The sequence below is a fragment of the Chaetodon auriga genome, chromosome 17, assembly GCF_051107435.1.
Source record: "Chaetodon auriga isolate fChaAug3 chromosome 17, fChaAug3.hap1, whole genome shotgun sequence".
Classification (NCBI taxonomy): domain Eukaryota; kingdom Metazoa; phylum Chordata; class Actinopteri; order Chaetodontiformes; family Chaetodontidae; genus Chaetodon; species Chaetodon auriga.
Window position 1 is genome coordinate 23,168,643 of NC_135090.1, and position 22,692 is coordinate 23,191,334.

At 46.3% G+C, this 22,692-nt stretch overlaps 1 protein-coding gene across 2 annotated transcripts; it reads left to right on the top strand.

Moving 5' to 3' along the window:
- On the top strand, positions 1 to 20,719 carry LOC143334995 (cell adhesion molecule CEACAM5). 2 transcript variants are annotated; one of them, XM_076754083.1, is made up of 10 exons: positions 1 to 90; positions 442 to 771; positions 3,825 to 3,988; positions 4,399 to 4,525; positions 5,577 to 5,855; positions 7,045 to 7,323; positions 8,044 to 8,298; positions 9,673 to 9,790; positions 17,087 to 17,130; positions 17,959 to 20,719. In XM_076754083.1, the coding sequence occupies exons 1-9, from the start codon at positions 51 to 53 to the stop codon at positions 17,103 to 17,105; spliced, it is 1,611 nt and encodes a 536-aa protein (XP_076610198.1). In that variant the 5' UTR covers positions 1 to 50; the 3' UTR covers positions 17,106 to 17,130; positions 17,959 to 20,719. The 2 variants fall into 2 exon arrangements, with proteins under 2 accessions (XP_076610198.1, XP_076610199.1); XM_076754084.1 differs by having other exon boundaries at positions 9,676 to 9,790.
- The last annotated feature ends 1,973 nt before the right edge of the window (positions 20,720 to 22,692 follow it).

Here is a 22,692-nt window from a genome sequence, read left to right on the forward strand (position 1 = left end):
CTGTCGCATTTTCGTCTCCGTCTCTGCTGGAAAGACTTGAACCGTCCGGGATGGATCTGCTGTCGCTTCTGTTTCTGCTCTCTTTTGTCGGTAAGATGGAGGAAATCCTGTCTGAGTGAGGAAGCTGGAAGGTTGATCTGCGGTTACTTCAGATCACCTCTTTATTGTTGCTGCTCTTGCTGCTTTGCTCGCGCTCGGCTGTCGTGTATCAATTCAAGCTGATTGATAAAAATATTCTCCAGAGCAGGTCGAACACAAAGTTCTGCCTCAACAAAGATGGTTGAATTTTACTTCATGTCTTTATGATCCCAGCAGATCTGTAATATTCCCACAGTATCGCCTCAGCTGCGTTTCCTTCCCTGTGCTACTTGCTGCCCTGTGGAGCTGCACACCTGCCTCCAGGTACATCTCCTGACTTGTGCCTCTTATTTCTGCCTTCAGGATCCTGTGCGGGCGATGTCATCCTGCCGGAGGGTCCGGTGGATGAAATTTTGGGGAAAAATGTGACTATTAAGACCCTGGTTGACAAACCAGATTACGCCTTTATAGTCTGGGTTTTCAACGACGGCAAAGAAGAGGTCCATATTGCGACCGTGAGCGCAGAAGTGCTGAAAGTGAACGACCCTTACAAAGGAAGGGTGTCCATTAATCCGACCAACGGCTACCTGAGCCTGGGACCCCTGAAGGCGAGTGACAGCGGAGAGTACGGCATCAACATAATATCATCAGATGGAAGTACCAGTACCGGGATGATCGAGCTCCGGGTTCTGGGTGAGTCACCTTTACCTGCACAACACCTGTGATGCCACGACGTTCCCCGCCAAGCTGAAGGAGAGCTTTAGATTACACCAAGCCGAACTGAACATTGTGCCATAACAAGTCAGAAAATAGTTTTCATGAAACATTTTGATGCTTGCAGAGTCTCTGAGAACCAATGGCGCTTTGAATGACCGGGTTTTAAAGCGTTTATTCGGTCCGCGGTCCTTCCAGACACGGACAGGCCGTTTTTCACTCTCTGTCATTGTGAACTGCTTCTTGGATCAAATCTGTGCCCAGTTAATCAGATCAGATCAGATCAGATCCAGAATCAGCTGCTTCCACTCCTGATTTCTGACGCGGTTTGGTGCAGCTCGAAGGTGGAAGTCACACCTGTGGAGCCATGGAGTGCAGGTATCCCTGCGCTGCCACAGTCTTACATGAGCACTATGCGTCGCTCAGCAACCACACGGTGTAGCCACCGGTGAGGACTATATTCCTTGGCGGAGGAAAAGAGGTAGTACATTTCCCATAGTTTTGTCTCCAGTTTAAGCTCTTGTTGAACATGTGAGCTCTTTTCTACATCACAGCGCTTCTTTTGACGCGGTGCCTGGTAACAGCCCTCAGCTGTTAGAGTGAAATCACTGAACAGCTGAGTCCATGAACTCAGCAGCTCTGGCTTTTAATCAACAGCTTTTTCCTGTTCCAGGAGTTGTGACTTTACATCCTGATTTGGCAGAAATACAACAGAAAGAGGCAGAAAATCAGCCGCTTCACAGCCTACTGCCTATGGGTGTGGCTCAGCTGGTGGAGAGAGAGAGAGAGAGACACTCTGTGTGTGTGTGTGTGTGTGTGTGTGTGTGTGTGTGTGTGTGTGTAACAGAGTTTTCAGCTTTCATGTCTCGTGCAGTCTCAGTGTTCTCAGCAGTAGTTTCCAGACAGTTCTGACAGACCCTCTGCTCACCTGCTGCAGCTGGCAGACGGCTGCAGACGCCCTCTGGGCTGCAGACCCCCTCTGGGCTGCAGACGCCCTCTGGGCTGCAGACCCTCTCTGGGCTGCAGACCCCCTCTGGGCTGCAGACTCCCTCTGGGCTGCAGACCCCCTCTGGGCTGCAGACTCCCTCTGGGCTGCAGACCCCCTCTGGGCTGCAGACGCCCTCTGGGCTGCAGACCCCCTCTGGGCTGCAGACGCCCTCTGGGCTGCAGTTGTTGTTGTCTGAGGTTGATTTCAGTGTGAGCATGTGTGTCATTTTGTCTTGAAGAGAAACCCCTTTGACATGCTGTGTAACCATTGTTGTGCTGCGTGATCAATGTGTTGAGCTGTTTGACCGATCAATAAAACAGTTCACAGCTTCCCACAGCCTTAAGTCCAGTCAGCAGTTCAGAAGCATCAGGTGACATCTGAGCAGCTGGAACCAGCAGCTGTTTCCTGAAAAATGAAGAAACCGACCAATCGGTTATCAGATTGGTTGCTGGTTAGTTTGTTGCAGCTCGACTGATGGACCGACGGCTGGCGGCTGCAGCTCTCCTCGGCTCTCCGCAGTCAGTCCAGTCCAGCTTTCATCATGTAAGCGTGGCCAGTCAGGCTTGTGTCAGCGACGTGACGTCAGTTTGAATCTTTATTTATGAAAGGATGTCTGGCCGTGGAGCGTGCATGCGTTTTTCCCAGCATTCCTTTTGGCTCACATACAGTTACTCTCATTTCTGCACGTCAACCAGTGAAAGCAGAGAAAAATGAATCTTGGTAAAGTGCAGTTCGGTTTACAGACTGCAAACTAAAGTAGAGCCGAGGAAAACGAGCGTTGTGTGAACTACAGGATGAACTCGCCGTGTGTTACTCTGCTGTCAGAACTGGTTACCACTCCCACCGTTTCCCAGTCATCAATAAACAGCAGGCACATTCAGAAAAGGAGCTCCGGGATCACTGAGAACGAGTCCAGCAGGTCTGGTCGCTGCCATTTCTTTGAGATCTTCATTCGCTCCACTCAGATGTTGATTTTAGAGCACAATTACGATTGTGTGAGGAGAGAGTGGCCTCAGGCCAGCAGCTTGTTGAATTCTTCAGCTCCATGTTTAGTCACGCTGACATTAACAGCTTATTTGTTGTAGGATTTCATTAACAAAACTATTGATCAGTTTAAGCTCAATGGAAAATCCGCCCTGAAGAAGTGGGAGAGTACAGATGCGTGACAGCGCTGTTTGTTAGCGTCAAAGAGTGTTCACACTTCATGCTCTCTGCATACACACATACTTATATACAAATATATATAAGTAGTATATGTATGTGTTTCCACATCGTTAGAGCTGCAACGATTAGTCAATTAAGCGATTAGCAGATTGAAATAAGATAAATAGGCAAGTACTTTGAAAGCTGATTTATCTTTTAAGTAATTTTTTATAACAAAAATGTCAAGTATTTGATGGTGATGCTGCTTCTCCTAGTCTCTTGTTATAGTAGAGGCTGAGAGGAAATAAACGATAAACTGTCACCCCTCATTTACTCATTTACAGTAAATAAGAGACTGCTTCTGGCATGAAGCAATAAAGGCTGGTTCCTAATAAAAGCTGGTTAAAAACTGGAAGCGGCGCTCTGATGGTCCCCGTGATAAATTCAGCATAAAGTCCACCAGCACAAACACTGACACAGTAATTCTTCTACTGTCACCATTGTTTGGATCTGTGTGAATCTCCTGGCAACAAAGCTTCCTGCCAATATCTCACACCGCTGCTTTTCTTATGAAACATGTGTGCAGGAAGTGTTTCACTGACAGCTGCTTAATGGTGACTGGTTTTCATTGACAAACAGGAGCAGAGCAGATAACTAAGATATGATGGGATGTACTTTTAAAAACAGGTACCAAAGCGTCGCTAACCTGCAGCTAAATAAAGGTTTAGTGTCGTGAATTCACGGCCGTCTCAAACGTCTTCATGTGTTTTTTTTCTGATGAGATGTCAGCATGTCTGTGGATGAGTCACAGCCTCCCTTTTCCTCTGATCACATTCAAATCACTTCAGACAACAGTTTTTCCTTTGTTCCTCATGCAAAACGACCTGGTTTCTCCCTGCAGAGCCGGTGTCCAGCGTGGTCATCACGTCCGACCTGCCCGAGGCCATCGAGCACAACAGCACCGTGGTCCTCACCTGCTCTGCTAAAGGCTCCTTCCTCAAGTTCGCCTGGCTCAACGGCACCGCGCCCATCGTGGACGACGGCAAACGGCTCACGGTGAAAGAGGTCAGTTTACACTCGTTTTTAAACGACGGCGACATTCATTCATCTGTCGCTCCTTTGCTCATGTTTAAAACTGAATTTATGCATCGAAATTCATCTAATCAAGGTCAAATTTTCTGATTCATAATGCAAATTTTCATTCATTCATTGCACATCTCAAGCATTCAAGTCTATGAATTTATTAATAATCAGTTAGATTTTGCATTAAGGTTTAAATCCCACGTTTTCTTCCTTATTTAATAGAAATGCAGATTTTCATTAAAAAAAAGACACTTTCAGTCGTTTAGTTTGACTCACGACTGTCCAATGTGCGATAGCTCTGCTGCTCCTGGTGTGAGACGAGCCCAGTGCTCTGCTGAGAAAAACTCAATGTTTGCTTGTTAATAAGGAACCTCTGCGGGCACCTTTCACAGGAGGAACTGTCCAGCACGCTGACCATCACAGGTGTTCTCAGGTCAGAACTGGTTGGTCCCATCTACTGCACAGCTACTAACAAAATGGAGACGGAGAAGAGCGCCCCCTTCAACCTCACTGTCTACTGTGAGTACTGCACCTCCGCCCATGCAGGAAGTGACGTGTCCGGGCTAGAGCTAGCTGGTTAGCTAAGCGGGGGTAGCTCAACCTGCTTCAGCAGAACATTTAGTCAATAACGTAGTTATTTCTTCATTTAATGACTCGTAACTCTTTGCCCTGGGCGGTGCCAGAGTGCCGTCGGTCATTACGCCCTCACCGCCCCCACGGCAGTTAGACACTTACCCGTTCTCCCATTCATTTGTTTACTCTACAGTCTTGCATTGTTTGAGTCTCTGTGTTTCATTGAATGAGCTCCACACCTGTTGGACACCAAAGGTCGGACATGAGTCAGTTACTGTCACTCCTTCACACCACAGCCGGTCATTTGTCAGAAACAGGTTTGGTGATCATCTGACTCTAACTCACGCCGATGCCTGAGCTGCTGCTGTTAACACGGTGAACCTGCTCAGATTCCAGGTTTGCAGCCTTGTAGCTGTGCGACTCCTGTAGTTCAGACTGTGCTGTGTGATTGCAGGACTCTCCCTCTGAGCCGGTGCTAAAACCACACTGTGTACACAGCAGCCCACACTTCCACTCCTTCCCCTCGACTAGCCTGAAAGGCAGTGAAACCGCACCGACCGCTGGTTAAGCCTGTTATTAATTAATCAAAACCTTTCTGCTGCGGCTGGGGAAGGCCTCGTGTGGTCTGGCTTTATGTGAAGTTGGGAAAACTTGACTCATATTTGAAGACAGTGAGCAGCTGCAACATGAAGATATATATCAAATCCCAATGAAATGCATTTTTACAACATTTTGATCCTTCAGAAGGATTTTACAGACTTTAAAAAAAGAGTTTATTTGTTAATCAGAACAAAAGTACATGAAATTAATTAGGAACCCAATGTTCAGGTAAATATACGTTTGTGAATTGGACTCACACAAACTGATTCTCTGAGACACTGTAGTGTAGTTAAAGCAGAAACCAGCAAACGTTCATCTATGACGACTGATGTAGCTGATGAGGGTATCTGACAATCATCACCACCACTCACTTCCCTTTCCATGTGTTGCTCCACAGATGGACCAGATGAAGTCACCATCGCTCCTCTGAACCCTCCCAAGGTCGTCAGAGCCAAGTCCAACTTCAACCTGTCCTGTTCAGTCAGCTCCAGCCCGGCCGCCATCTTCACCTGGTACCACGGGCAGCAGATGATGGAGATCGCCGGTCCCGTCCTGACCCTGGAAATCATTGAAAAGCATGGATTAGGAAAGACCGAGGAACAGTACACATGCAGGGCCAAAAACGAGAAAACCCTGCGCACCGTCTCATCTCCTGCTGTTTCCTTCTCTGTGATGGGTGAGTTAAAATTCTGACTCCAGTTTTTTAGTTGCACGACTCCTCATTTGAAGTTAAAAACTCAAGTTCCCCCCACCCTCAGCTGTACTTTGTGTTTCCTGCTAATAAGCAAATGTTGGCATGCTAACATGCTAAACTAAGATGGTGAACATGGTAAACGTGACACCTAGCATTCAGAATGAGGCAGACGTTCGCTGGAACTCCTCCACAGACGGCTGAAATCAGGCAGGCTGAAACCTTTTCTTCTCTTGGTGGTTAAACGTACAGCAGCAGCTGCATGGCGGCTTTTACCTGTGAGCTGTTGAAACGTTGTGAAACACGCAGGGAACGGCCCACGAACCTGTACAGTCTGTAATTACTGCCAAGACATTTTTGCCTTGTTTTCGGAGGAGGCTGTTTTAAAGCTGTGTGAGTGTGTGTGTCAGAGTGTGTGAATGTGAAACCTGCTGGGTCGGAGGATGGTCTATGCCCTGAAGAGTTTCTGTGTTTTCACTCTGCATGAAATGACATGAACGTTTTATTTTGGTGACTGAGTCAGAATGAAACAGCAGAGTGAAGCTTAAAGTATGAGATGGGGGGGGGGGGGGGGGCAGATGAAATAACATCCAGGAAACACTGCAGAGGTTTGTCATACGATGACACAGGGTTTTACAACTCTGGAAAGTTATTGTGGTGACAGAAAAGTGATCTACCAGGAATGTGCGTTTCCACACATTTGATTGGCCAGAGCCGCACCTTTCTGGGTGACATCACATCGCTTTGTGTTGAGCCAGGTTCAAGCCTGCTACGTTTTGTTGTTGGAGGTCAGCTTCCTGGTCTTGGTTAGTCCTCCTCAGCCTGTGGTGTGTAATGTCTTCTGTGGCTCTGGAGGACAAGCTTTGTCATCATAACCCTGATGATGTCATAGTGACGTCATCAGGGTTACCTCATCTTGGAGACTACAAGATTATAACACAGTCTGTGTTATAAACTGGAGGTGTGGAACAACATTGGTGTTTACAGACAAGGAGGCTCTACTTAACAACACTACCCATTTGCATGATGGGAAATGTAGGATCCAGTGTTTCTGACCTGCAGTAGGGACTGAAAGTCAGAACATCTCGGACTCAGTTTTGTGCTTTTACCTTCGTATTGAAGTATATATATAATGGAATCTAAATAAAATCTCTCCCTTAATCAATGTTTACAGACGCCGTCTCAGGTGTTACAATCACCGGTCCGACCGCAGTCCTCCTCGCCGGCAACAGCTCAGCCAACATCAGCTGCCAGGCCACGTCCGGCATCGTGAACACCGTGACCTGGCTGAAAGACGGCAAGGCTCTGACCGCCAACACCCGCCTGGTGTTCGCCAATGACAAGAGCTCCCTGAGTATCAACCCGGTGCAGAAGGAGGACAACGGAGAGTACACCTGTCAGCTCAGCAACCCTGTCAACCAAGAGCAAGCCTCCTACAAGATGGTGGTCAACTGTACGTGCTTGTTTGGCTAAGAACATGTGGTGATGATGCAGCAGTGATGTCAGGTTTTATGGTTTTACAACCTCGATTCCAAAAAGTCTGACAGTCATTTCTAAACACACTGTGTTTACTGACATCAGTTTTCTGAAGTGAAGAGTTCATGTGTTCATCTCCTTCATCCTTCATGTGTTCACAAAGTGGTGAACTCGCTCCATCCTCTGTGATCGACTGAGCCTTTCCAGGATGCCCCTTTCATACCCAATCATGATCCTCTCACCTGTGACCAATCAGCCTGTTTACCTGTGGAATGTTCAAACAGGTGTTTTTGGAGCGTTCCACATCTTTCAGTCTGTGAAACGTGTTGCTGCATCAGATTCTCAATAAGCAGATATTTAGTTGAGTTTCTGTCAGAAAGGATTAGCACGTTATCACATTCTGTTTTACACAGCGACCGAGGAACATTACCTCCAACTGCCCACGATGAATAAATGTCCATAAATCTGCTTAGAAATCAGTGGGAAAAAAAACAAAAAACAAACCAAAGTAATCAAGTAACAGCTGTATGAATATCCATGTGTACTTTGCACAGGAACTGCTAATAGCTAATTCAGTATGTGTTGTATATAGTCAGGAGTGCAGTAGTCTCAGAGTGCCTTACTCTGAAAAACTTTATTTATTTTACTTTGTCAAACCCAAATAATAAACCATCTTTTCTCTCCGTTTTGTCCTCAGACGGTCCTGAACCAGTGACGGTGTCAGGCGCCAACGCCGTAGAGGTCAACGACGAAGTGAAACTCACATGCTCCGCTGACTCCGTCCCTCCCGCCAACTTCACCTGGAAGTTTAACCAAACAGTGACCGATGTCAAAACGGCCACGTATACCATCCCGAAGGCCGTTTACAAAAACAGTGGAATGTACACGTGCGAGGCGTACAACGCCGTTACTGGAAAAAACACCACGCAAACCCACACCCTCTCCGTCAAAGGTAAGATCCACGTCTGTAGACCGGAACCTGAGTTTGATTTATGAAGGAACAAAGCAGCCGCCACCGGTGTCAACAGACACCAGTTGGCCAGTTACTGCAGGAATAGGTTCAATGTTTTTCTGTTTACGATATTTTTGGGGCATATTTTTGCCTTTGGACCGTGAGGTCAAGACAGGAAGTGGGGGACTGGAGTCACACTGACAACATTACAGTTATTTTTACGGTAACATACCTGAAGGCCTGTTAGCATGTTACCAATCAGGACAAAGCACAGATGAGTTGTTCTGTAATCTCACCTCTCAGCGAGACTTTAAAACGTGAATTCCCGTCAGGCTCAGTTTTAGTTTAGATTATGTTAGCATGCTAAAAACCAAATGTTAGCATGCTAGCTGTTGGTTGTGTGTTAGGAAAATAACTGCAGGCATTTTAACCTGCTGATGATAGCAGTCAACTTAAAGTCCAGCCGAGTCTGACAAAGTCCTGACAGGTGAAAACTTGAGTCAAGTTTTGACCTTGTAGAGTCTAAAATACAAAAGATAAACCCTTTTGACTGAGCTAACAGGCACAAATTCACGACAGGAAACCTCCATATATAAATGGCATAATTTGGCTCAGCTACACTTGAGATTATTGCTAATGCTAGCATGCTAAAATGCTGACTGCTACATGTATGTTAACATCCAACAGCTGTTGACTTAAATGTTAACATGTTGTCATGCTAACATTGGGTCAAAGCAGAGCTGAGCCTAACATGCTGAGAATAAGATGAAAAGATAAAACGTTTTGAGTTCAGGCAGTGACGCATTTTTAGCTAGCAGACTTCCGCTTGTCCAGCATTTTTGATAAGGAAATCTCTGATTTGATCAGTAAATTATGAGTAAAACATGTACTAGTAGGACATTTTACAGTGTATGAATAAATGAGCTATTTCTGCTTTTTGAACAAAAGAATTGAGGATAATTTTCAGTTTCTGTGATTTGGTTTTGTTCTTTGGCGAGTCGAAGCGGCAGCGTAGGCGTCCTGCTTGGAAAGTCTTTAAGATGATATCGAGTCAGTCACGCGGGTATGTGCAGGATCAGAATTAGTGATCACTTCCACTTCAGTCACTCATCAAACTGCCACCTGCAATCAGTTTGAGTCACATATTAATTTCCTCTCTGTGGTTTCAGCTGAGGCACCACGTGTCCGTTAATCATGCTGCAGCTACCCACAGTGTAAACAGTAAATGTGTTGGCAGTAACTTTCAGAAACTGTTGATTTACAGACATTTGCCTGAATATTTTGTCGCAACGTTTCCCAGATGATCATGACATTAAATTAAAGATGAATTCTCAGAGAGAGATCAGCATCATAAATGTTGTTTTTGTTTTCTAGAAGAAGGGGCTTTGGATCCAGACCTCTCAGACGGAGCCATCGCTGGAATCGTTATCGCTGTCCTGGTTGCTCTCGGTGCTGCCATCGGCTTAATCGTGTACTGCAGACAGAAAGTACCGTAAGTACTCAGTTCTTCTAAAGTCTTGATCTGGGCTTGCGGTCCGGGCTGTGACCGGTGACGGGCGTTGATCTGGTGGATCGCAGAACACAACAATGAGAACTCAGGTTTTGGCGTGCAGGGAAGCCAGTTTGGGCTGTGGGCTGGTTTCCATGTGGGGTCTTGGCTGAAAGACGCAGGTCCTGAGAAAACCCAATAAAATGTAGATTAGAGTCAGTGTGTTCAAAACAAAAGAGCTCGTGGGAAGTCTCGTCTGACCACGTCTGAAGAGTTTCTCTCTGTTTCTGAATGTTTCACACCAACAACAGACTCTCCTGGAAGACATTCATGAAAGATTTGTCATGCGATTTCACCGGTTTTGCGTCGTGTTGATGTATCTATGTCATGATTAGCTGATGTACAGGAGCAGCACTCATTGCTGAAAGCAAAAGTCAACATTGCTCCAGGTTGTAGACGCGTAATTGGTGCATATTTAAGGTAAATAATGACAGCAGGAGTCAATGCAAGAGGAAGTGAGGTGATTTCCTTTGTGAAATGTTTGTCAGATTCTTTCAGAAAGTAAACAATTTGTGAGAATTAGTCGATTCTCTCATTGGAAATGTTGGTTCAAGAAGCTGCTGCGTTGTCTCTCAGGACGTTTTAAAAAAAATAAAATAAAAATAATATATATATATATATATATTTTTTTTAATTTATTTATTTTTTTGCTATTGATTTAAGTTGTTTTCCTGTTTTCATTCTTCCTCAAACTGAGTACACTACATGGCCAAAAGCATGTGGACGCTCAGTGTCAGGTTTCCCTCCATCAGAACCATGAAACTTAGCCCAGACCAGAAAAAAGGACCCTGGAGTGTCCACATACTTTTGTCCAAGTCTTTTCTTTCTTTGTGTCTGTCTCACTTTGCATTTTGTCCCTGAAACAAAACATTTCTGCGTTTCTTCACTGCTGTTTTCTCATGACTTCATGCTTCAGCGTTCAAATGTCTATCTGTGCAGATACGGATATGTGTGTGTTATCTGACCCTCTTTGTTCAGTGTGTGTGTGAGTGTGTGTGCGCGCGTGTGTGTGTGTCTGTAGCATATCTGCCATGTTGTGTGTCTGTATGTATCTCAGCCATGTCTGCCACTTCATGACCTTGTAGGAAATTCTTTTCATTCCTCTCACGCCTTGACGTCTTGCAACATGTTGGACTAATGTATGCACACACACACACACACACACACACACACACACACACACACACACGGTTATACACACACACACACACATACAAATACACAGTGTGTAGGGCGGCCACACCCTTCAGCTCTGCTGCAACAGTAACTCCTCTCTTGGCACCAGCGTTTTCAGCACGTCCACCTTCAGAAGTGCTTCTCGTTGTGTTGAAGCGTCTCCAAACAGAGTCTCACGTGCAGAAACGCTTTGACTTCAGAGGCGGCTGAAGTTCGTTATTCTGCCTCAGATACAATATCTAAGACAAACCCTTGACTCGGCTTCGCTTTGGGAACAGGCTGAGCTCACGTTTCATCCCTGCACGGCAGAGCTTTTCACTTTAAGGTGCGCCTTCAAAATAAGACAAAGACCTCGTCGGCAGGACGGACAGACGTGTCTCACGTGCTCCATTCAGTCGTCGTCTGTGATCTTCATCAGCAGATGCTCGTGAGCTTTGAGTCCCTTCTCGTATCGTGTGGATATTATAGATTATATTCAATGTGTGACAGTAACAGAACAGAGCAGCACGTTCATTGTGCAGCGAACACGAGCGGCAGGAAGTGGAGTTTAGATGAACTCTGAGCAGATTATTTCCTCAGAGACGAGTTTTCTGATATTTTTATGCACTTCTCTGTCTGTGTTCATCTTTAACGATCATACACCCCACACGCAGCAGCCGCAGTTACGTGAACCGGCGACGAGCTGCAGCACGAAACGTCTTTCACACCTGAGCGACGGCAGTGATGCAATCCTGTGTCACATCCTGTCAGATTTCAGCAGCCCGTGGAGCGACAGGAAGCTTCCATCCTGAAACAAAGAACAAGCAGATGAGTCGGTGACAGACGCGCTTCCGATGGGCCGAGACGACCCCGAATTTGAAACCAAGAGTTTGCAGCTCTGACACACTCAGTTTGTGAACTGAACTGAATGACTGAGACTTTTTCACTGCCTCGTTCAAAACATTCCTGCTTTTTAAAAGCAGATGAACTCGGTTTGTCTCTGAGCTTTGAGTCTTTAACCACCCCCACCCCCACCCCCACCCCCACCACTCCTTCTCTAACAAACTCTGCCGTCAGTCAGGCAAAGCGCCGGATGATCACCTGATGCCACGGGGTGATCAGGTGTCAGGTGGAAGCGCTGTTCGGCTGTAGAGCACCTTTCCGGGGCCCCGGGGCCTCAGGATGATTGACGCGTCCGTCCCTCAGTCGTTTTAACTTTAGAAGGTGCTGGCACTGATGACAGCGGGCATCCATGTTGGTGTTGGTGGAGGTCTAGGCGACAGTTTGGGATTCATTTTAGATATTTACAGCAAATTGGATGCAGAGATGATCATGGAGTCCACCTTAACAGTAACATCCACCTTAACAGTAACACAGCACGGTGGAGAAGTGTGAAGGAGAGCCAGTGAAGGCGCTGACAGCGGCGTTAAAGACACAGGGCGAGTTTCTGAAAGGCTCAGCGTCCATTAGCCGCCGTGAGCCGTGCAGGTCTTGAGAGATAACACTGTGCTCTGAGGTGGTTTACGTTGCACCACGTCCTGTTGATTCCTCTGTCTGAACCGAGCTACACACCCGCCAGCAGCGATTTGGGGTTTAGCGTCTTGCTCAAGGACGCTGCAACACGTGGACAGGAGGAGCCGGGATTTGAACCGCCAGCCATCAAAGAATGGCTGAGTGGATTATTTTTCGTAACTGTGTAGATCAAAGCAGATTATGCTCTTTACATTGTAGCCACCTTAATTTATCTTGTCTGTTCAATGTTTAGGGTGTGTGTGTGAATGCGTCTGCGCTGCGCTCATCAGACATTAAAGGTGTAACATGAAGGAGAAGCTCGTCTGAAAGCCTTTTCTTAAAAAACACGTCTTTTAAAGAAAAATGACCTCACTGCGAAACAATGTCCTTGTCCTGAAGGTCTCAGACTGGAACCGGTTCTCTGCAGGATACAATAACACACACCTGCTGTATGGGGGCATGAGAGGGGGGCACCGACGGACTCAGAAAGATCCCGTCGTCTGATAATCAGGCAGGATCCCGTATGAACTTTCAGTGAAAAACAGGAATTAGCAGATTCAGCAGCTGCTGCAGGTGCAGACAGAAAGCCTGGTGTTGTAAAACCACCTTAAAACCACCTGCTCCAAACACGCCCGCCTTGTGCAATCCCTCCCAGGACTTAACTGGTTTCAAGAAGACGGCAAAATGACGGCGAGCAGTGAAGAAACACACAGATTGATCAAGCAGCGCGTTTCTGTGTGGGAGAAGCTCGAAGAGGAGGCAGGCGACATCCTCACGTCTTCAGCCCCCCCCCCCAACCCCCCAACCCCCCAACCCCCCATTGAACCTGGCCTTGTCGCTCAGGATTAAGTCTGCCTGTGTGAGTTTCGGTATTTTGAGAACACAGTCAGACCGCATTCCATCACACCTGCTGTCAGTCACTGGCAGGCCCCGCCTCCTGCTCAGTGATTGGACGGAGGGTGTTTCCAGAGCAGGAAGTGTGTGTAGCTATCCGCGTTTCGTATTTGCCTGTTTACTTTTCTCAGTCTTCATTCAGTAATGCAGCTCAGGTGTTACCTGCCAGGTAACAGGTGGGTGTACAGGTGGAGACGGTGATTGTCTCTGTGGTGGTCTCTGGCCTTCCTCTGGTCATCCTCTGACTCTGCGTTGAAAGCTGCGTCCTCTGAGTGAACTCAAAGCTGATAGAAGTGTTAATGTGAGCCTGCTCCAGTTGTTCGTTTTGACTGGTGGACTGGCTTTGCCCTGGGTTTCACCTGTCAGGCTGTCCTGCCTGATGATTGGATGGTGTTCAGCGTCAGGAACACTTTGATTGTAAGGCAGAAAAAGGAAAAGTGCTCCTTCAGTGAAACGGCAAACATGAAGTCCAGGAGACGAAGCCCGACTTCGTGTAGTGTTACCACATTAAAAAACACATTTCTTTCCATTTGCTGTGTCCGATCATTAGCATAACTTGCTAAGCCAATGGTTTCTCAGCCTTTGTTTATGTGAAAGGTGTAAGGCAGCCTGTGGCCCAGCAGACACTTTGACTGTTAGAGACATTTGCTTGTTTGTAGCTGGAGGGGAATCAGGCTGCTCCTCTCGTGGATCATGTTACCCAGAGGACAAACGGTCCTGACTTCACCCTGTAGTTCGCTCCATGTATTCCTGCTGTGCTTTCTTTGTAATCTGATAAAGCCACTGGAGATAAAAGCTTTATTTTGAATAGTTACAGAGGACTCGGGATGCACTTTTTTCAGACCAAGTACAAGTACTTACATTTGGGTACTTGCAGATACCAAGTAGTGATACGAGTACTTGCCAACACACACACACACACACACACACACACACACACACACACACACACACACACTTGGGACTGAGTGCAGGTGTGGTGCAGGCGAGCAGTGAAGCTTCTCTTGGCGGCTGCAGGTTCCCTCGTAGTTTCGATGCTTTGACGGTCGTCGTCTGTGTCTTTGGTTCTCTGAAGCTCACAGCAAATGACGAAATCCCGTGTTATGAACAGCTGACCGCGGCTGGTCTCCAGGAACTGCTTCGGTTTGTTTAGCATTAGCTTTTAGTTCTGCATCACTGATCCTAAAATATCTCCGAGCTGCTGACACTGATCCTCCTCCTCCTACTCCTCCTCCTCATCCTCCTCCTCCCCCTCCTCCTCCTCCTCCCTGCTCAGCTGACCAGAGGTGAACACAGTGCTGCCATGAAGTGGTTGAATCTGAGACGTTTTATGAGTACGATCACGAGCTCATGGGCACGGTATCAGACCTGACACCTGACACTGGTGCATCCCACAGGAAGCTGCTGAATGTGTCATGGCTGCTGGATACGTCTCTATTGTTGGTGTAACCACCTGAACCTGGAGTTTCCTGTTTCTCATATTGTTTCAGTCTTTTAAAACCAGTTAAATGAACTGGGAAAGGCTTTGGGTGCTCCGACCAGTCAGTTCAAACTGCTGTGATTCACAGTCCTCCCTCTGTCTCCTCCTCTTGATGCTGCTTAGAAAAACAGGCTGCCGACTGGGAAAACCCGTTCACGTCACACCCCTCGCTCATAATTACATGTTGGAGATTTAGGAATTTTTCAGCAGGCTCCACATCCACCAGCAGCTTCTGCTCCAGAGACGCATCAGCAGGCGCGTTCCTCCACAGCAGCGCAGGCTCATCTGCTTATTACATCTTTGAGTTTCAGAAATGAAAATATTTTAGACGTTTAAACATGCAGGAACAGCAACCAAAGCCGTTTCCCCATAGACCTCCATTATAACAGACCGCTGTAAAACTGTTGACACCTGAAACATAAAAGGTTCATTGTTACTCTTTGCATCATTAATTTTGAGGCTTTGTGATGTAGAAAAGCGTGATGGCAGCCCAGCCGTTTGACCCGTTAGCTTCACGTTAGCTTGGAGCGGCTTCAGCAGACGCAGCAGACGATGAAGTGACTGTACAGTTTAGTGTTCCCTTACAGGTGAAGCCTTTCACCTGGATTCACCTGCTCAGTTTCAGACAGAAGAAAAAACAGTCCGGATATTTTTCTTTCTGCTGAATGTGTCTGCGGTGACCTTTGGCCTCGGCCGCGTTCCCGAGAATGAACCGACCTTTGTTTCCTCGCGGAGGTCTTTGTTTGCGTAACGTAGGCGAGGCCTGTGATACCGAGAATGGCAGGAATGTCACTGTCATGTCTGCACTCGTCTTCCTCGGCCTGCGTTGGTGTCGCTGCTCCGCTCTTCATTTCTCTCTTGTTTTCCACAAAATCAAGCCACAGGACTTCCTCTGTCCTCCGTTAGCTCAGCTCTTCCTGTCACTCATCTTCACTCTTCATGCTGTGATAAAAGGCCAAAGGCTAAAAAAATCTCGTCCGCCAATGAGAAGAGGAAGACTATGAATTCATTCGCTCTTCACGGATGAAGAGTTGATGTCATCAGTAATAAAACACACCTTCGTTCAGTTTCACACACTCAGCAGTTTTGCATCTGCACTTGTAGTTTATGGAGGCTGATGAAGACAAACTTGTGTGTTACTGTTCGTGTTGTTTGTTCAACCCTAATGATCTTCATCCCGCCGACACGCTACTTTAAAATACTCTGTTTTTGCCAGTTTTGCTCATTTGAAATGACTCTCAAGATTGTTGTTGATTCATGGTAAGAAAAGATGTCGCCGTTCGCTGGTTCTCTGGGAATTTTCTGCTTTTCTCTTGATCTTAATGACAGTGAAGAGTCCAAACATGGCAGCTCCAGCTGAGTCCTCCTCGAGCGGCGGCGGCGGAGACTCGGTCACCTCTGAGGTGTTTGTTTCTCGGCCGCTGTGCAAACTCTCCCGTCCTGAAGTCGATGGGCAGCTGAAGGGCGGTTTGCGAGGTCAAAGTTCATCCTGCTGCAGCCTCCGCTGTCGCTGCGAGTGTTTGAACCCTGACTGTTTGTCTGCCTCTTAGCAGCCCAGAAATGTCTCCCAGTCTCTGCGATAAGATTCAGTGACTCAACAAAAAGGTATTTTTACAGTCGCTGGCTGACGTTTACTTTGCGGTCGCTCGCTGAAAGCTCGGCGAAGGTTTCACGAAGGAAACACAAACATGGCCGAGCAGGTCAAACATTCGCTCAATCAGTCACGATTCAGTTCGTTAAGTATCAGCGAGGAACTGATCTGGACCTTCTCTCAGTTCTAACGACAGCCATCGTTTTATTATTTCAAATCAATATCATTGATCTGGTCACGGCCTGACGTGCCCTCACACAGTCTGAACAGATGAGACAATGGAAACAAAACGAGTCTGATGGGCGACGTCTCAGTTCAAGAGTCAAAGACGCAGCAGCTGCTTCTTCTTTGGACGTTTTAAAGGTTCAGCTTTTAGCTCCGCCTTCACCTTCTGCCTCTGCATGGACACAAGTCCGTGCAAGTCTGCGTGTGTGTGTGTGTGTGTGTGTGTGGTGAGATTACATCATTCTGACGAGTCAGTGAATTAACAAACAAAGTCATAAACGTGAAGAAGAAAACGTGAAGTTGATCAGAATCAGTTCTGCTGATGAAGTCGAAGCTCTGTCCTTCGTCCTTTAACTACAACACGTCTGTTCTGTGTTTTCAGGGTCGAGTCGCCGTACTAACGAAGGTCCTTCACGCTGCTGCTGAGTAAGTCTGAGACACACGACACACACACACAATCAAAGACACACTGCTGTAAAATACACATCTATTAGTGTCAGTGATCCGACGACCTCACACCTGTTTCTGTGATGACATGAATGAGGATGAATTAATGTCTGATCAGCAACAGGCGAAAAAACCTGTGTGTGTGTGTGTGTGTGTGTTTGTTTGTGTGTGTTTTGGGAGTGTGTGTTGAAACAGTAATTAACAAGGCTGCCTCCACTTGGCCCAGTAAACCAAGCCTTGCAGGTGTGTGTGTGTGTGTGTGTGTGTGTGTGTTTAAGCATCTTTATGGCTTATTTGTGTGTGTGTGTGTGTGTGTGTGCGTGTGTGTGCGTGCATGTGTGTGTGTGAGGCTGTCGGACTCTCAGTGTGTCCGTGTGTCTGAGCCCTGCGGCCTCGTTACGCTTCTACCTGCAGCTCTTCAGGTGTTTTCAGGGAAACGTGTGTTTTTCTTTGATCTCCTGTCACATGATGACAGACGACCGGCGAGACAACAGAAGCCACTAACGTGTTGAACGTAACATGAACCTGAGCGGAGAACATGCTAAGATAAGAAGACATATTACACCTGAAAAATAAAAACCTGACAGGTGACGTATCAGAGCAGTGCAGGAAGTCACCGTGTGGTGTGTGTGTTTGGAGAGGAGACATGAGATAAGATAAGATAAGGTAAGGTAAGGTAAGAACAAATAGAGCAAAGTCAGTTTCTCAGTGGAACGTGTGTGTGTGTGTGTGTGTGTGTGTGTGGAGAAGAAGGAGCAGGGAGGAGCACTGAGGAGGCATCCTGTTAACCAATGATTCTCTCTTTAGGAGACGCCGGCCCAAACATCCGACCATTTTGTTTCCCATGATGCATCTGTGCAGCTGGGAGGAGTGTCCTGTTGGATCCAGCTGGTTTCCTGTGAAGCCCTCGTCCAACCCCCCCCCCCCTTTTTTTTTTTGATTGATGGATTCTATCAGTTTGGATGATCAGTAGCTGGAATCTTCAACGTTCTTCAGATTTTTTACTTTATTTTTTAGCTTTTTTCATCGTCACCTTCACCGTAAACCCGTCGGCCATCGCTGACGTCGCCTCCTCTCTCCTCTTTTCCTCCACCTGCTGTTGACGGACGTCCTCCTTCACCTCTTGTCTGCTTCGCTGCCTCCAAAAACACCAAGAAACTGCGATCAGAGACGTTTCCTGGACTGAACTGACGGACTGACGGATACGATGAGTGACTGACTTTATCCTGCAGGAAACCTGAGGAGGAGGCGCACACACACACACACACACGCACACGCGCACACGCACACGCACACGCACACGCACGCACACACACACACACACACACACACACACACGCACACGCACACACGCACACGCACGCACACACACACACACACACACACACACACACACACACACTGGAGGCCACACACGTCGACGTTCAGGACTCTGCGTAAAAACAAAATCTGATAAAGTTTCTGTGGTTTGATTTATCTCTCTGTCTGTGCCAGGCGGGTGGAGTTTATCTGCTGGAGGACGCTTTAAGTGCAGGAAGGTCTGAAAGGGAACTTTTCGATGCTTCTCTGCGCTCGACAGTGTGATGGGAGACGGTTTGATCCAGTTACCTCAGTTTCTGCGGCGCTCTTCTCGCCTGTCGCAGAAACATGTCGTCAGATGAGATTTTTCTTTTACTTTACGAGCGTTCCTCTCTGGTTTCTCTGCCGTCCTGTCCTGCTGCTTTCCTCCATGTTTCTGTTGTCATTTAACAATATTCAAACGATCGACTCCGCCCAGCTTCAAACATCTCAACGACTAATGAAAGGTCATTTCTGATCCGTTACTTCGACACAGCGCCAGAGGATGTTCCAATGTAACAGCATCAACTGTAAAAACTTTATTTAAACAGGCCAAAAGTTACAAAGCGCTTCATGAAGAGAACTTAACTAAAAGTATAAAATAAATGAAAACAATTAGTATTAAAAATAAGAAATAAAGCGTTTTATTTATATTTTTCTACATATTCAAAGACGTTTTCTGTGATAAATTAGATTAAAAAATAGGAATTAATAGACAAGCACATAAAATCAAACAAAAGGTGATTTTAAGAGATTTCTTGAAAGTAGTGAGATGAGTGATAATTAAATGAATCAGGAACAGCCGAACAGTTATTATTTATAGAAGATAGATTCGTGGGTTACTGATAGACCTTATTTCAATACAGCCAATCAAATCGTACGTAAAGCAGTGACGTCGGCCTTCTGTGATAGGCAGAGCAGACGTCGCGCTGAGCCAATCAGCAGCAGCGACACATCTTATTCTAACAGGCGTGAACACACGTCGTGTCGCAGCTTGTCCGACGAGCCACCAAACAAACATTCAGGGAAAAGTGCACAGCTGTCAATCACAGAGGTCGACGCCCCTCCAGAGACTCAGAGGAGTGTTTTCAGCAGTTTGTCCCCCAGAGACCAGAACCAGAACCAGAGACCAGAACCAGAACCAGAGACCAGAGATTCTGGACTCCTTCCTGCTGTCTTTCTTTCTGTCTTCTTCGACTCTTCTTTAATTCGTCTTCTGTGGAAGAGAGGAGGAGGAGGAGGAGGTAAAAGTTTAAGGCGGCACGGACATGATTGAACACGCAGCCGACGGCGAGGTGAAGGTGAAGAAGAAAGAAAACGAAAGAAAAAAGTGCGGGAAGGTGCTCGCGGGCGGCGGCGTTCTCCGGGTTTTGGAGGGAAAGCTTCAGGGCGGTTTTTAGAGCTTTAAAACCTTTTTTTTTTTTTTTTTTAACCACAATCAGGTAGAAGTCGTTGAGCTGATTGGACTTCTTGCAGGTTAGTGATACACCTGCCGTTCATCTGACAGCTTTCAGAAAACAAACGCTTTTTGTATTGTTTGAAGTTTGGAGCTTCGGGCCGATCACACGCCTTTTCTTTGGTATTTCGTCATCAAACCTCAGATAATTTATCCTGCGCTTTGAGCTGGTTGGTTCTTTTTGTTTGTGTGTCATCTCAGACGTCCACGTGCACTGATCTCCAGTGAGAAAAGTATTTATTTTGTTTAGATAAAAAAAAGCCTTGATAACTGGAGCTGAAGATCATCGCTGGTCTGCAGAACACACCTTCAAAATCTCATCCGCTTTTTGTGTGTTTTCTCCATCTGTGCATTTTCACCCTGAACTCTGCTCGAGATGCTCCGGCTGAATTTAAACACGCGTCATCTTCAACATATATTTGTGGCTCCGCTTCGGGAAACGCAGCACAGATGTAGGAACAGCTGGACGCGTGGATGCTGCTGCTGTCCTGATCGAGACACTCGTACATGTTGACGGCGACGCCAGCAGCCTTCACGACAAACTGCCCTCGTTGTAAATAGTAGAGGTAGAAACACTGTAAACAGCTTTCTGTGAGGGTCTGTGGGGTTTTTGTTTCTTATCATGAGTCATTTGTTAAGAAAGGTGTGTTTGTTTTGTTGATGTTTACAGAAACTGTCTCACTTCTACGAAATTCCTGTAAAGATCTGAAAAGTGAAATAAATGTCCCCTCACTGAAATTCATGTACAATTTAACATCCGTGTAAAGCCATAAAAGTCGTGGAAATATTTTCCTAATTTTGTCCCGTTGTTGTGTTTTTATTTATTTATTTATTTCCTGCTTCAGTGTTTAAATCCACCAATCAGAGTCTGTGTATCTTCAAACCATCCAATCACAGAAGGAAGTGAAGTTTGAAATTGTTGGCCGAGTGTGTGTACGCCTACCTGTGTGTGTGTGTGTGTGTGTGTGCGTGTGTGTGTGTGTGTGTGTGTGTGTGTGTGTGTGTGCGTGTGTGTGTTTTCTGCGTTTTCTGCACAGTCAAGGAGACGAGGGCGTGGCAGGTGATGAAAGACAGAAAAATCCTTTGGCTGTAGATCACTCACACACACACACACACACACACACACACACACACATCCGTCTCAACAAGTCATTTCTTCTCAGTTTCAGACTCAAATATTTACAAATCTTTTTTTTTAGAAGAATAATTAAATTCAGGATATTATCTAGTTTTTTTGATGGTGTCAAAACATGTTTTCTTCACAAATTGTTTATAAATATGACAAGAAAACAAGTTTGAGTAAGTTTATTATTGTGTTGAGAAATGAGTGCTGCGTCCTCTGGGAGGAGGGAACAGTAGTGGTGCTTGGAGAGGCCAAAAAGGATGAAAAACTCAGTTTTTTTTTAAGCAAACTGAAGCATTTCAGTTATTCATTTGTCATGAAGTACTTAGGAGTTCAAATATTTGCAGTGGAGCACTTTACAGAATAATTTCATGAATAAATGAATTGTCGCCACTGTAAAATCCGCCTGCAGTCAGAATCAGTGTTTCAGTGTTTCAGTGTTATCGATGACGTCTTCAGCGTCTCTGTCTGACTTCGCTCTAATTCACTTCACATTTTATTCTGATTTTCTGGCGGCTCTGCCTCAGCTCTCCGAGATCTTCCTGATTGACAGGTGGCTTGACTTATCGTAGCCACTAGCTGCTGCTGCTGTAGCTGCTGTTAGCTAGTTAGCTCCGTTAACTGTGCAGCTAGTGGTCCGAGTTGACTCAGAAAACCGCCTCGGTACCGTATTTCCTGTCCTGTCCTGGTCTCTGAGGCCGTGTTTGGTCCTGGTCTGGCTGTGCTGACTGGGAGCTTCCAGTCCAATCAGGGTCAGCCAGTAGGACCGCTAGCTGCTCGGCGGGTGGGAGGCTAACGGATGTTCAACGCTATTGGCTACTGTAGCAACGATACCTGTGACCTCCATGGCTGCCTGCTCTGACAGGAAACACGTGGAAGCAAGTCGCCTCGATCGTGAGAGCTTTGAGTATTTTCTCTTTATTTAAGAAGCTAATTAAGAAAAATAAAAGCAAACCATGAATCTGTAAAACGAAGGCGACGATCAGACAAACTGTCCTCAGAATCAGCTGTTATCTGGTTGGAACGTTCTATTCCTGCAGGTCAGGTCAACCTGCTGCTAATCCTTTTCCTTCAAAACACACAAGAGATAAGGCAAGAGCACACACACACACACAGACGCACACACACACACACACACACACACACACACACACACACGTCAAGGAAACGTTCCTTCACATTTCTGTAATCAGAGATATTCAGAAGCAAACTTGCAAATAAATCCCCTCAAAGAAAGAAGAAGAAGAAACTCATCAAACCTGACGAGCTCTGATTCAAAGCTTCAGGAGAAACTCGTGAAACCAACAAATCAGAAATGTAACTTTGAACGAATGTTTGCACAAAACAGACGTTTCCTGAGGACAACAAGCACAGACGTGACAGGAATTAGCAAAAGGCTAAATTTACATTTCAAGTAATATGAAAAACTTGACGAGAATGTAAATTAAATAAACGTTGTTCACTCATTGGAGCAGCTGAAGTGTTGCGTGTGTGCGTTGTGTATATTGTGTGTGTGTGCGTTGTGTATATTGTGTGTGTGTGTGTGTGTATATTGTGTGTGTGTGTGTGTGTGTGTGTGTGAGGGACATGCAGCGGCGTGTCGTGACTGGATCAGTGTGAAATG